The sequence below is a fragment of the Trematomus bernacchii genome, unplaced genomic scaffold, assembly GCF_902827165.1.
Source record: "Trematomus bernacchii unplaced genomic scaffold, fTreBer1.1, whole genome shotgun sequence".
NCBI lineage: Eukaryota > Metazoa > Chordata > Actinopteri > Perciformes > Nototheniidae > Trematomus > Trematomus bernacchii.
This window is the reverse complement of record NW_022987879.1, coordinates 227902-242787: the sequence shown is the minus strand read 5'-3', so window position 1 is coordinate 242787 and position 14886 is coordinate 227902. Positions and strand designations below refer to the sequence as shown.

Sequence of the window (14886 nt, the reverse complement as noted above, 5' to 3'; positions counted from 1 at the left end):
TCTATGAACTTGAGATGATTAATTCCCAGCAGAGCTTTGACTCATCGTCTCTGAAAAACCCTTTTTCAAACAGAACCATTTGAACATATAAAAACATGAATACACAATCAATGTATACCAGGAAGCACGGAGTTGAGAAGAAACAGCAAGTAAGAATGTTCAGAGTTTTGAGAATAAAGTCCGAACTATTGTTATTTTCAGAAATCTGACTTTTTTTCCGGAATAAAAAAAAAACTCTAAACTATGTATTTTCTCAGATTTCCCCCCTTTTTTCAGAATTCAGATATTTTTCAGAATTCAGACTTTTTTCAGAATTCAGACTTTTTTCAGAATTCAGATATTTTTTTATTTTCCGATTTCCGAGAAAAAACTTTGAATTATTGATTTCTCAGTATTCTGGCTTTTTTTTCAGAATTCAGATTTTTTTGAAAAAAGTTGAAAACGTATTGTTAGAAAAATATCACTTTTCACCGGCTTGGTCTTCGATAACAGGATACATGTATTTATTATCCTTGGAAGAATGGAAGTAGTCATCACACACAGAGCTGCATGGGACAAATAGTACCCGAACAGTGTCCTTCAAGATGCTACAAGAGAGGGTGTTACAGTCAACAAGATGGAGGAACACTGGTTCAAAGCAGTATTCTGACATTAGTTCAGATTAACTAAGGCCTGCGTAAGCAATACACATGACAGTCATATGCCTATCTCTCTAGGGGCTGTGTCATCATGCCAATCTGAGGAACATAGCTATCATAACTTCAACACAGTGTCTCATGAGCGTCATCCATGTAGTCAGACATCCTGCTACGTACACGGCTACGTGGGCCTCTGTTATCATGTGCTACTCTGATACAGAAGGAACATTCAGTATTTTCCCAACAATTATATTTTCGTAGATTCCAGACTTTTTTTCAAATTCTGTTTATTTTACCAAATTCAGAGAAAAAGTCAGATTTTTTTTAATTCTGACTATTATTTTAAAAACATTTAAAAAAATGTTTCTCATAAATCTGAAAAAGTCTGACTTTTGTCAGAATCCTAATTTCACAACAAAAAAATCTGATCTGACCAAAACCTTTTTTCTGCCGATGAACAGAAATAAACTTGCAATGTTTCTAAACACAATTGTGAAAACTAAAATAGTGATTTGGCACATTGGAATGACTCAACCCTAGATCCATCTTCTAACGGTAGGAATAATTAACAAAAACACGCCCTTAAAGTCAATCAGTGGAGAAAAAGGACTCTACAAGGTCATTTAATATTGAAATGGTTTAAAATTGAGGCATTATGTCCGTCTGTTTTTGACTTCTACCATTGGTGTTCAAACATAAATTGCTAGTTTTGAAATAAAGATTGCTTATAGTCAATTATAAGTTGATTTCCACATGTATTCATGTGTTAGCATTTCCAAAAAAGGACATAAGGTTGATTGAAGCTCACTTTCTATAAGACAGTGGAGAGAACTGAATTCCATACCTCCCAAATTAGATGTTTTTAAACATTTTACACACTATTGCGTGAATAGCTGCCATGTTGTTCTTGGAGGCTGCAGTCAGTGGATTTAGAGGAAAGCTTCCCTTTCATGCAGCATCCTGTTACCTTGGTTTCCTCAGACCGTCACTGTTCATATTGATATTGAATACGTTGAATTGAAGGAAATGACATCAATGCATTTAAAGGGGGTCTTTCACCGTTAATTAAACAACATGCTTCTCATCTTAAATTAAACTTTGCTGTTTCATTTCCCTCTTTGTCGTCACGAGAGAATCAGAAATTAGACTTTTTTCCAGAATAAAAAAAAGAAAGTCAGAATATTTCTTTCTCTCAGAATTCTGAAACAAAAACAAAATTTAAAAAATGTTTAAATTATTTTTTTCTCAGTATTTTGGCTATTTATTTCAGAATTCTGTGTTTTTAAAATAATTTTTTGAATAAAAAAAGAACCATCGTTTTCTCAGATTTCTGCCTTTTTTAAGAATTCTGCCTTTTTTAAGCTCTGAGCCTGTTTTTCAGGTCTCAGGCTCGAAAATGACATTCCCAGAACAAATGACCATATCTTCCCTTCTAAAAGGGTTAAATTAATAATCTTTTTTCTCAAAGTAATGATAAACCTGTGAGTTGGATGTAGAAGTGTCAGAATCAATATAGATGTTTTTTATTTTAAAGAAAATTCAGATTTTACATAGTAAAAAACTGTAAATTATAGTGTCCGTCCAAAAATTATATTTTACTTATACTGAAAACCACCCTTGGATGATGGGTTAGTAGACTAAAAGCTTTAAGAATCCAAAGTACAACATATAATAAGTACCCTGTATCAAGATTGATGCAAAACAAGTGACATTTGACCTTTTAGAGAGATTTAGCCAAAAACCCCCACTTCTGGGGTCATTTGGGTGGATTTGACCTATCTCTGGCCCCCCTTGCTCGATTTTGATGAATGAAATCTCTTTATAACCGCTAGAGCCAATGGAATCGAGGGAAAGTTATATACACACCAAAACGTTAACAAATAAGAAGTGAGAGTGACGCGTTACCAAAACCGGAAGCTGCATACACTCTGGTGGCTACCATTAGCAGCTAATTTTTCCGCTCCGATCTTTACATAAAAAATGGAATTATGGATTATAAATAATTTTTTAAAAGGTACAGGTACATTATCAACCTATGGATCAACAGTTGTAGACATTTTACTTTTCGTTTTAATGCCATTGAACACGTCTTTTGACCTAATTGACAGCTACGGTGAGACGATCTGCCGTAAAAGCTCCGTAAAGGTACGTGTTGTGATGTCTGTGTTTGCTTCCCCTGTCGCAAGTTCGGATCGCTCAGTGATGATACTATACCTAAATAATCAGTGGAGTCTCAGCTTTAATTGGCTATATTGTATGTGCAGCTACGATAAGTAATAAGGGTATCTTTATCTTGAATTGTGTGCCGCAGTGCGTTAGAATCTTTTCGCTCAGGAGTCATTTAGACGCTTCTTATGAGACTTGTGTTTTGTTTTGGTAAAAATGGTTCATATCTTCAGTTAGCTGAGATTCTTCCCGCCTTTTTTAAGAATTCCGACTTTTTATCATAACTCGGAGAAAAAAAGTCAGATTTGAGAAGTGAGTTTTGGGTTCAGTCGGAGTGGAGGGACAGAGCCAGTTTGAGGCAGCCCAGCTCCTTGCCTTCTGCTCCCAGAACCCCCTGCACCCGGTAGTTTCCGTTGCTCAGCCAATAAGGGAGGTCCATGGTGGGGAGGGTGAAGTCCGACTGAGGGAGAGAGTACGAGCCCTGAGGAGAGACAGACCGGGAGTATCAGAGCAGAGCGTCAGAGGATGTCTGCAAATACTTTATGCAGCCTGAGACAGATGTGTCACTCCCTCAAATGTCAAGAGTCAAGGCTTTTATTATCATCTATAGTTAGGGTGCAGATATATCAATACCAATCTTTTATTATCATCTATAGCTAGGGTGTAGATATATCAATACCAATCTTTTATTATCATCTATAGTTAGGGTGTAGATATATCAATACCAATCTTTTATTATCATCTATAGTTAGGGTGTAGATATATCAATACCAATCTTTTATTATCATCTATAGTTAGGGTGCAGATATATCAATACCAACCTGAGGTCACAGGCTCCTCCAACAGAGCAACACAATAACACAGATACAATAATTAAAATTGAATGGAAATAGTGCAAGGAGAGTCTTTATACAAGTAATTGGAATATGATATATCAGATCAATAATCTGTGTCTTCAAAACAGCCCGATTAAAAGTTTAAAATGTTTTTTAAACACAATTATTATCAGCGAATGATAAATGAAGGCACTTTAGAGGAAACTAAACAAAGACAAAAGAGCAAGTTAGTAGGCACACCTATTTAAAGTGTTGTGACTGCATCTTGCTTAGTTGGAAGCTATCGCAGTGGCAGGATTATAACTTGGCTCAAAGTCCTCAAAAGCTCTGATGTGGAAGTTCTGATTATTTCTGAAACAGTATGGAGCTCAAATGCTTCTTTCCTTGTGGGTTTACGACAAGGTGAGTTCCTTTTTTTATTTCCTGCTTCTTTAAGGCCCGGACACACCAACCCCATTTCGGCCGTCGATAGATGTCTGGCCGTCGATGAGCGTCCTGTCGCCCTACTCAGATTGGTGTGTCCCGCACGTCGTGTCTTTTCGGCCGTGCCGACACCTTCCGCCGCCGATTTGATGTTGAATCGGGAGGCTGTCTGCTAAAGGCCGTCGGCCAAAGAAATCACTCTGATTGGCTGCTCAGCTTAGCGAATCAGTGCATGAGAAGCGAAACGGAAGTGAGGGACCCAAACAAACTATTAAGAAGGCAAATGTGAGATTTCATTTAGCTCCAGCTCTCGACACAGGTTGGGGAAAGCCCCGTGAGCTTCTGGCTGCAGAGTGAACATGGAACGCAGACGCTATTTGTTGTTTGTTTATATCACGCAGTCTGTTCTTCTTCTCTCGGTGTATCACGCAGTCTGTTCTTCTTCTCTCGGTGTATCACGCAGTCTGTTCTTCTTCTCTCGGTGTATCACGCAGTCTGTTCTTCTTCTCTCGGTGTATCACGCAGTCTGTTCTTCTTCTCTCGGTTATCACGCAGTCTGTCTTCCGGTTGTTGCCTCTTTTGAATGAGGAATACACACTACCGCCGCCTGCTGGTAAGGAGAGTTATTGCCACTCACGCATGCGCAGTTCGTACGTGCTACTTGGCCGTCGGCTGAAGTCTTTGCGGTTCCAGTGCGACTGTTGGCCAAGACGCAGAGACGTGAGGCGACACAACAGTCGGGTCCGTCGGGACGTGTTCTTTGGTGTCAGTTTGGTGTGTCAGGGCCTTAACACATACTCTCTCCAGTACAGGTTAGCTCTGCGTGTTAGCGCTGCATGCTAATGTAAACAAAGACCATATTACGTCCAAAATGCGTCGCGCATTGTTTCTGATAGCAAGGTTTCTGATAGCAACGTTTCTGATAGCAACGTTTCTGATAGCAACGTTTCTGATAGGGCCGTGGGTCTGCATTTCTGATATTACGTCATATCGGACGCAAATCTGGATCCACTCCGCTGTAGCCCCGTTTTTAGAGATTTGGTACGGAGGAAAAGAGAGAGGGTTTTATTTTCTGACACTTTGTGAGTTTCCTGACACACCGGGGACACGTATTTATGTATAAAAGACATCAAAAAGTGCATTTTGCATGATAGGACACCTACAAATTATTGTATCATTTTTGAAACTGTATCCACATTAGCACTCACAGCTTTGAAGGGGCAGTGGCAGGGCAGCGGTGGAGACGTGAAGTCATGTGACTGTGCTGTAGTTCCTTTATAGCCCAACATTAGCCACCTTTAGCTTAGCGGTGGTGACGTGAAGTCATGTGACCGTGCTGTAGTTCCTTTATAGCCCAACATTAGCCTCCTTTAGCTTAGCGGTGGAGACGTGAAGTCATGTGACCGTGCTGTAGTTCCTTTATAGCCCAACATTAGCCACCTTTAGCTTAGCGGTGGTGACGTGAAGTCATGTGACCCCGTTTCTGTAGTGATTCGATAAGATATATCATATATATCAATATTCCAATTACTGTATATAGACTATTCTGCACAGTTTCTATCATATTCTGTTTCTATTATATTCTATTTTATTGTATTTACTTGCACTATTCTATCTGTTTTATTGTGTTGCACCGTTGGAGGAGCGTGTGACCTAAGATCTTCATTGACATAACTACACGGTAGCTATGCACACATGACAATAAAAGCCTTGCATCTTGAAGTATCAGACTGACTAACAGAAAGCACTCACAGCTTTGAAGGGGCAGTGGCAGGGCAGCCCGTAGGTGCGCAGCGGCTCGGGGCAGTCCTGTCCGGGGGGGATCAGCTGGCTCAGGATGTCACAGGCGTCTTTATAGTGACAGCTGCCCATCTGCTCCAGACAGGGAACCTTCACCCAGAAACCTGCCACCTCCTTCTCCAGAGTCACGTTCACCTGAGAGGAGAGGAGGAGAGGAGGAGAGGAGGAGAGGAGGAGAGGAGGAGAGGAGGAGAGGAGGAGGAGAGAGTGAGCTTCTTCATGCAACTCTCTGCAACCTCAGGTCAGAAATAGACATTTTGAAGTGCTATAAACAGCTTTAAAGGTATTATACTGTTTTTCATCAATATATTATAGGTCTCAGATATAAAACATGTCTCTGAAGTGTTTGGCTCCAAACACCAAACAGATCATTGCAGCATTACCCATAATCCCCTCTGTTTCAGCCCTGTTTCCAAAGTGCTGATTCTCTGTCTGTTACTTCAGATGAAAATAAGGAGCCCCTCCCCACGCCCCTCTGAGAGACATTTGGTTACAAAGAACTCAATGGTGCTCTAGGAGGAGATTCAGGTGATAAGGTGGGGGGGGGGGGGGTTACCTTGGTTGGTGATTGGCTAATGGTTACACAAGACAAAACATCGTTATGACATCATCAAGTGGCCAAAATCTGATCAGCTTATTTTCAGACAGGTTTTTATAAAAATGGATCAAAAAGAGAGAGAATCTTTGTTCCTGAAACTTTCAGAGTCTCTTTCCACAGAGGGGAATCCAAAGTGGATTTTGCATAATAGGTGAACTTTAATGATGGATTAATAAGTATTTCTTATCATTCTACTTCAATAATACCTAAGGAAAGAGACGGGGAATGTCAAAAACGTTTTTTAGAGAAGGATAAACAATATTTTGCAAGTGTGTGTGTGTGTGTGTGTGTGTGTGTGTGTGTGTGTGTGTGTGTGTGTGGATGTGTGTTTGTGTGTGTGGTAAAAGCAGGATGTCGCTGATCTGCTGAACCACATGTATCCAGATAAGGATCAGAGTGGAAGAAGACAAATACCACACTCTTCAAGAGCGGATACAGTGTGTGTGTGTGTGTGTGTGTGTGTGTGTGTGTGTGTGTGTGTGTGTGTGTGTGTGTGTGTGTGTGTGTGTGTGTATGTGTGTGTGTGTGTGTTGTCACTATCCCTAGCCAGTATTTGCAACTATAGTTAGTCAATCTGTCTAAAAGATCCCTTATATATGATTTTTTTTAAATGTGCACACACGTAAGACTGAATAAAAAGCCAGGTAATTAAAAAAAAAAGGCTAATATAATAGACTTTACCTTAAAGGAAACCTATCATGCTATATGTAAATGATATATTGTAGGGCCATACCTATATAAGGTATATTTATACGTCTCTGTTTTCAAAATACCAAAGAGATCATGCATTTTAGCCATGCCTCATTTCGCTCTATGTGCTGTTTGCTGTCTACGGGTCTGATTCTGCTGACCACGCCCCCCTGCAGGAGAGGGGAGGCGTGCTCTGATCAGCTGCTGGGCTGTCAGAAGAGGGGGAGAAAAAGAGATCTCCGTCCTCCGTGTTTTATTATATAGAGTCGTTATTCATTTGTTTTAAAGCTCAATAAATAACAAAGAAGACCTTTGACCGGCACTTTTCTAATTTTGTCCTGAAGATTTAAACTTTAACGGACATCTTGACCGGCGAAAGAAACTGAAACTGAAACTCTGCCGCACGGTCCCCTCGTTCCTTGGAAGAGGCGGAGAGGTGGGTGTTTGTCATCTGCTGGTGGACTAACCGGAGAGAATTACAGTGCTTGCCTCGACGGGGAGGGATTGCATTGAATTAAAGCAGCGGGAGCAAACGCTTGCCTCGGGGAGGGAGAAAGAAAGCCACAGCGGAGAATAAACAGAAGGGTAACCATGGTAACTATGGGCGGGAAGTCTTCTTCGCTGCTTTTGTGGCAGACTACAGCGCCACTTACAGGCCTGGCATATGTACTACAGCGTCTCCAGCGCTTTCGAGCGGCAATGGCCGGCCGTGGCCCAACCCCACATTCCCCTGATAGGTGGAGAGTTGGCCCAATAGCCGTAGCGCCACCGTCCTGACGTCAGGACAGTGTTCAAATCTGGATCAGTTTTTATCAGATCCGTTGCAGCCCCTTTTTTAGAGATTTGGGTATGGAGGAAAATAGAGAGGGTTGTGTTTTCTGACACTTGGTGAGTTCCCTGGAACACCGGGGACACATATTCATGTAGAAAAGACGTACAAAAGTGCATTTTGCATGATAGGTCCCCTTTAAAGAAAGATAAAAGAAAATAAGATGAAATAAGCTAACAAAAGGTAAGTCTGGAAGAAAGGAGGAGAGAGACATTATCAGGTGAGATTAAACAATGTTGCTGAAAAACTAAAAACACCATGCGTTAAAAATAAAACAATTCAATAAAATGAGAATCAGTATCACATGTGATGTTTATGGAGAAAACAAAAGATGATCTTTTACCCTTGCATAGTTTAACAAGGTGTGATAAACATTTTCAAAAGTCAAATAAAGAACAATAAAGAGGAACTAGGCTTTGAGAAAGTCGCACGAAAACAGGACATCATTTTGTGGTTACCAAAATACAGCCTCATGAGGAAGAGAAACCTCACACTGAGAACAGGAAGCAAACACGATCTGTGTGTGTGTGTGTGTGAGTGTGTGTGAGTGTGTGTGTGTGTGTGTGTGTGTGTGTGTGTGTGTGTGTGTGTATGTGACCCCATTAGCAGCCATTAGCGGTGCAGTTGACAGTAAATCCACCTTTTGTTTGACTTGAAGCCTCGCTGAAAGCTCCTGCAAGTGCGTGTGTGTGTGTGTGTGTGTGTGTGTGTGTGTGTGTGTGTGTGTGTGTGTGTGTGTGTGTGTGTGTGTGTGGTAAAAGCAGGATGTCGCTGATCTGCTGAACCACATGTATCCAGATAAGGATCAGAGTGGAAGAAGACAAATACCACACTCTTTAAGAGAGGATACAGTGTGTGTGTGTGTGTGTGTGTGTGTGTGTGTGTGTGTGTGTGTGTGTGTGTGTGTGTGTGTGTGCTCCTCTTAAACACTTCACACACAGCTCAGGGTCAGTCACTGGCGATGGACAGTTAGTTTATAGCTACATCAAATAGACACAAACTGATTATGAAAAGTCTGACACATATAAAAAAGGACTAGACAATCGTAAAGTTACACACAAAAAAAAACAATATACAAAAATCAACTACATAGAGACTCACAAATGACTACAAAAGACACCAATTACCTACAAAGTGATGACCAAGAGAAACCACCACAAAAATACACAACCCCAAGAGCCGGGTTGGAACAGATGCAAGTCCAATTTCAGACTTGATCTGACCATTAAAGTAATATCGATTCTGTTGGGAAAACACTGAGCGTCCTCTTCCAACATGAGAGCAACATGCTAACAAAGGTATCCCAACTGTAGCTGTGAACATGACAGGATGTATGATTACCTAGAAGAGCATCAGGACTGTTTGAGGCATATGATAGCTATGTGATTAACATGATGATTCAGCCTCTATGGAGATAGACATATGACAAGCATGCTCATTTCTGACGTGGAGCTAATCTGAAGTAAACATTGAATACTACTTTCTATTCCTCCATCTTGTGACTGTGTAACTCCCTCTCTTGGATATCAGCATGTGAAGGACACTGTTCAGGAACTAGTTGATGCTCTGTATGTGATGACTACTTCCATTCTGGAGAGGATCACAGATACATGGATCCTGAGGTTGAAGCTCAAGCCGGGGACCAGTGATTATTAACATTTTTAAGTATTCAGAAAAAGTCAGAATTTTGAGAAAAAGTCAGATTTTTTTTATTTTTGAGAAAAAGTCAGATTTTTGAGAAAAAGTCAGATTTTTGAGAAAAAGTCAATTTTTTTGAAAAAGTCAATTTTTTTAGAAAAAGTCAGTTTTTTTTGAAAAAGTCAGAAAAAGTCAGATTTTTTTGAAAAAGTCAGATTTTTGGGGATTTTGAGAAAAAGTCAGGATTTTGAGATTTTGAGGAAAAAGTCAGGATTTTGAGAAAAAGTCAGAATGTTGAGAATTTTGTACGTGACAGGATGTACTGCTTTCTATTCCTCCATCTTGTGACTGTGTAACTCCCTCTCTTGGATATCAGCATGTGAAGGACACTGTTCAGGAACTAGTTGATGCTCTGTATGTGATGACTACTTCCATTCTGGAGAGGATCACAGATACATGGATCCTGAGATTGAAGCTCAAGCTTGACGAGTGATACTCTTCTAACAGTATGGTGTGGTGTTTTGTATAAGCTCAGAGTGAGTGTACTCACAGAAAGCGGGGCAGCGAGCTCCACAGATGTGGATCCAGAGGCCGAAGCGGTCATTTCTCCGGGGATGGAGATCGGGTCCGGAGACACCTTCAGCGTCTTCAGAACCGCTGGAGCATCGGGCTGCCCGCAGTTCTTCCAGTCGAAACCCATAACCTGAACAAACACATGCACAATTATTCAAGTTTCAAGGTTTCATTGTCACAGTGTAGATATGACAATGAGAAACTGAAGTCACAGGCTCCTCCAACAAGCCAACATGAATATATATAGGACGTAAAACAAATAAAACGCACTTTTTATCATATTTTAATTCACTGAAAGTCCTACCCCCTGACTAAGTCTATATGTCCCCCCTCTAGTTATGCTTTTTTTAAATGTATTTTGTATTTTATCTTTTCTTTTTGTGTGTGTGTTTTTAATTAATGTTGAATTGTTGTATTAATTGTTGGTGCTCTTTGCTCTTGATCATGTGACATGCATCAGGACGTGGACGCATCTTTATCATGTGACATGCATCAGGACGCATCCACGTCCTGATGCATGTCACATGTATCAGGACGTGGACGCGTCTTTATCATGTGACATGTATCAGGACGTGGACGCGTCTTTATCATGTGACATGTATCAGGACGTGGACGCGTCTTTATCATGTGACATGTATCAGGACGTGGACGCGTCTTTATCATGTGACATGTATCAGGACGTGGACGCGTCTTTATCATGTCACATGTATCAGGACGCGTCCACGTCTTTATCATGTGACATGTATCAGGACGCGTCCACGTCCTGATGCATGTCACATGTATCAGGACGTGGACGCGTCTTTATCATGTGACATGTATCAGGACGTGGACGCGTCTTTATCATGTCACATGTATCAGGACGTGGACGCGTCTTTATCATGTGACATGTATCAGGACGTGGACGCGTCTTTATCATGTCACATGTATCAGGACGTGGACGCGTCTTTATCATGTCACATGTATCAGGACGTGGACGCGTCTTTATCATGTGACATGTATCAGGACGTGGACGCGTCTTTATCATGTCACATGTATCAGGACGTGGACGCGTCTTTATCATGTCACATGCATCAGGACGTGGACGCGTCCTGATGCATGTCACATGTATCAGGACGTGGACGCGTCTTTATCATGTCACATGTATCAGGACGTGGACGCGTCTTTATCATGTCACATGTATCAGGACGTGGACGCGTCTTTATCATGTGACATGTATCAGGACGTGGACGCGTCTTTATCATGTGACATGTATCAGGACGTGGACGCGTCTTTATCATGTCACATGTATCAGGACGTGGACGCGTCTTTATCATGTCACATGCATCAGGACGTGGACGCGTCCTGATGCATGTCACATGTATCAGGACGTGGACGCGTCTTTATCATGTCACATGTATCAGGACGTGGACGCGTCTTGATACATGTCACATGTATCAAGACGTGGACGCGTCTTGATCATGTCACATGTATCAGGACGTGGACGCGTCTTTATCATGTCACATGTATCAGGACGTGGACGCGTCTTTATCATGTCACATGTATCAGGACGTGGACGCGTCTTTATCATGTCACATGTATCAGGACGTGGACGCGTCTTTATCATGTGACATGTATCAGGACGTGGACGCGTCTTTATCATGTCACATGTATCAGGACGTGGACGCGTCCTGATGCATGTGACATGTATCAGGACGTGGACGCGTGACCAACTTTCCAGCTCTTGTGAAGGTGGGAGGATTCTGTTTGTTTTATTATATGTAACAAAAGAGTAGAGACATTTCCTGTAATAAGAAAACCAAAAACAGGAAATGTGAACAATGGTTGTATTGTCTGATAAATCTGCAATAAATAAATTAAAACAAAACAAACAAAAAATAAAACAATAAACATAGTGCAAGAGAATGTATTGATAATAGATAATTAGCTAAATGCTAACGGATTGATTTGTATGGATGTTCTCTGAAAGCTCAGGTGTTTAACTGTCGCCTCATTCTGGTGGTTTTTGACCTGATGCTGAAACAAAAAACAGCCTTTACTCATTTATGTGCATGTTTACTACAAATCAAAGACCGAGCCGGTTTTACAGTAGCCGTGTGTTTTACATTTTTGCACGAGTTTTTTCTCCCTGGCAGACCGGTTTATTTACATACTATATCAACATCGACCTGCCTGGACATGAAACCTGAGTGACGTTATCCTCATGTTTGTTTTTCTCCACGGTGAAAGGAGACATTTCCAAACTCTGTTCATAGCTTTTCAAAATGTTTTATTGATCATGCCTTGTGTTAACAAGGTTATATATTTGTTTATTTGAGATTGATAGCATGGTCAAAACAAGGACCTCTGTTAGTTATTGATCACATTATGTCTTGTGAATGAAAATAAGTGATTGATCAATCAATGAGAGGTCGATTCATCATTTATCATGTTCCTTTAGGATCAGATAAGACATACCAAGAAGGGAGATGTAGGTGTAGAAGCAGTACAAATACAGGTAAAATTGGAGATGATATAGTAGAATAAACGATATATACAGTCTAATATAATATAAAAGCTATATGGTATAGTGAAAGAACACAGTTTAAAGGTGACTGAAGAACCTTGTTCCCTTTAGATAAGCCATGTATTTCTTTAAGTCAATCATCAGTACATAGATAACTAATGTTTACATTCATACGTCAGGTTAAAGATTACATGTGAGTGGAGCCTAAAGATGCCTGGACAGAGGATAATGTCATTATTAGCAGTTGTATGGTAGTATTAACAGTATTATTGTATCATTAGCATTACTATTGTGGCCTTGTATTAGTAGAAGTATGGTATTGTTCCCTGTATTAAGGTTTTATTAGCAAGTTGGTATTGGTAGTATTATAGTAGAATTTGCAGTACTGCGGTATTATTAGCATTACAATGGTAATTTTAGCAGTACTATGGTATTATTAGCAGTATTAGGTTAGCAGTACTATGGTATTATTAGCAGTATTAGGTTAGAAGTACTATGGTATTATTAGCAGTATTATGTTAGCAGTACTATGGTATTATTAGCAGTATTATGTTAGCAGTACTATGGTATTATTAGCAGTATTATGTTAGCAGTACTATGGTATTATTAGCAGTACTATGGTATTATTAGCAGTATTATGTTAGCAGTACTATGGTATTATTAGCAGTATTATGTTAGCAGTAGTATGGTATTATTAGCAGTATTATGTTAGCAGTACTATGGTATTATTAGCAGTATTATGTTAGCAGTACTATGGTATTATTAGCAGTATTATGTTAGCAGTACTATGGTATTATTAGCAGTATTATGTTAGCAGTACTATGGTATTATTAGCAGTATTAGGTTAGCAGTACTATGGTATTATTAGCAGTATTATGTTAGCAGTACTATGGTATTATTAGCAGTATTATGTTAGCAGTACTATGGTATTATTAGCAGTATTATGTTAGCAGTACTATGGTATTATTAGCAGTATTATGTTAGCAGTAGTATGGTATTATTAGCAGTATTATGTTAGCAGTACTATGGTATTATTAGCAGCATTATGTTAGCAGTAGTATGGTATTATTAGCAGTATTATGTTAGCAGTACTATGGTATTATTAGCAGTATTATGTTAGCAGTAGTATGGTATTATTAGCAGTATTATGTTAGCAGTACTATGGTATTATTAGCAGTATTAGGTTAGCAGTACTATGGTATTATTAGCAGTATTATGTTAGCAGTAGTATGGTATTATTAGCAGTATTACAATGGATTAAGTAGTATTATAGTATTATAATTCCAGTATTAATATGAGTAAATCTCACCTGAGCCTTGCTGATTCTCCTCGGACTGGAGGAGCTGTAGTTTACCTGAGTTAAAACTAAAACCAGGCTTAAAGTGAGAAACAAAACTTTGTCCATGATGTTCTTCTCTGAGACAGCGACACAACCCGAGGAGAAACAACTAATCTGCCCGGTAACAGGAGCGACTCTGAAGCATGGATGTATGCTCTGAAGTACACACACTTCCGTGTTTAGTTTACCATCACACCGGGCTGTCACATGACCCAGGTCACGTGACATAGGCATGTCTTACGCTGTGACGTCTTTTATAAATTAAAAAAATATGAATGCAATGTTTTATAAATTCAGATTCCTACTTCTTCTGTATTTTTCTTCCATTGTAATAATAAACAGGGCTATCATTGAGAACCTGTAGATGTAATGACATGTAATCTCCTCTAGATGTCCCTGTAAAACAGCCTTTCCCACACACATGATCACACAAACACACACACACACACACGCACACACATCATTTTAATACTGTACATTACATGTTACATGTTAGACGCTTTTATCCAAAGCGACTTACATCTTTTATATTCATATTTGTTATGGGAAAATGAAAATATTTATTCAGGTCATGTGACCTACAGTAATGACTCAACATCAGTGATGGGTCAAATCACTACACTTGCTGCATAGGACGACAAACCTCTTTTTATTGCATTTTAATACTCCACATATTTTATATTAATATTTTGATGGGGAAATTAGCATATTTCGTCAATAACTTCCAGGTACAGTTTTAAAGTAAAGTCCAAGTTTCGAGTCATCTGTCTAAAGCCTATATCAAGTCTCAAGTCATGATTACCAAGTCAAGTCGAGTCTTTTATCAATTATCGAGTCCCCCACCTCTGCTAAA

General features: G+C 39.8%; 1 protein-coding gene across 1 annotated transcript; it reads right to left on the bottom strand.

Moving 5' to 3' along the window:
- Positions 1 to 2957: 2957 nt before the first annotated feature.
- Positions 2958 to 14216, bottom strand: gm2a (GM2 ganglioside activator). Its single transcript, XM_034114122.1, has 4 exons — positions 14004 to 14216; positions 10169 to 10321; positions 5816 to 5998; positions 2958 to 3285 (listed from the first exon to the last, which is right to left on the bottom strand). The coding sequence occupies exons 1-4, from the start codon at positions 14097 to 14099 to the stop codon at positions 3130 to 3132; spliced, it is 588 nt and encodes a 195-aa protein (XP_033970013.1). The 5' UTR covers positions 14100 to 14216; the 3' UTR covers positions 2958 to 3129.
- Between the last annotated feature and the right edge of the window lie 670 nt (positions 14217 to 14886).

Coding starts and splice junctions, on each gene's coding strand:
- gm2a (XM_034114122.1), bottom strand. CDS start 14,099: ATGGACAAAGTTTTGTTTCTCACTTTAAGCCTGGTTTTAGTTTTAACT. Junction 5,999..10,168: donor AGCTCGCTGCCCCGCTTTCT/GTGAGTACACTC, acceptor CTCTCCTCTCAG/GTGAACGTGACTCTGGAGAA. Junction 3,286..5,815: donor GCCACTGCCCCTTCAAAGCT/GTGAGTGCTTTC, acceptor GTCTCTCCTCAG/GGCTCGTACTCTCTCCCTCA.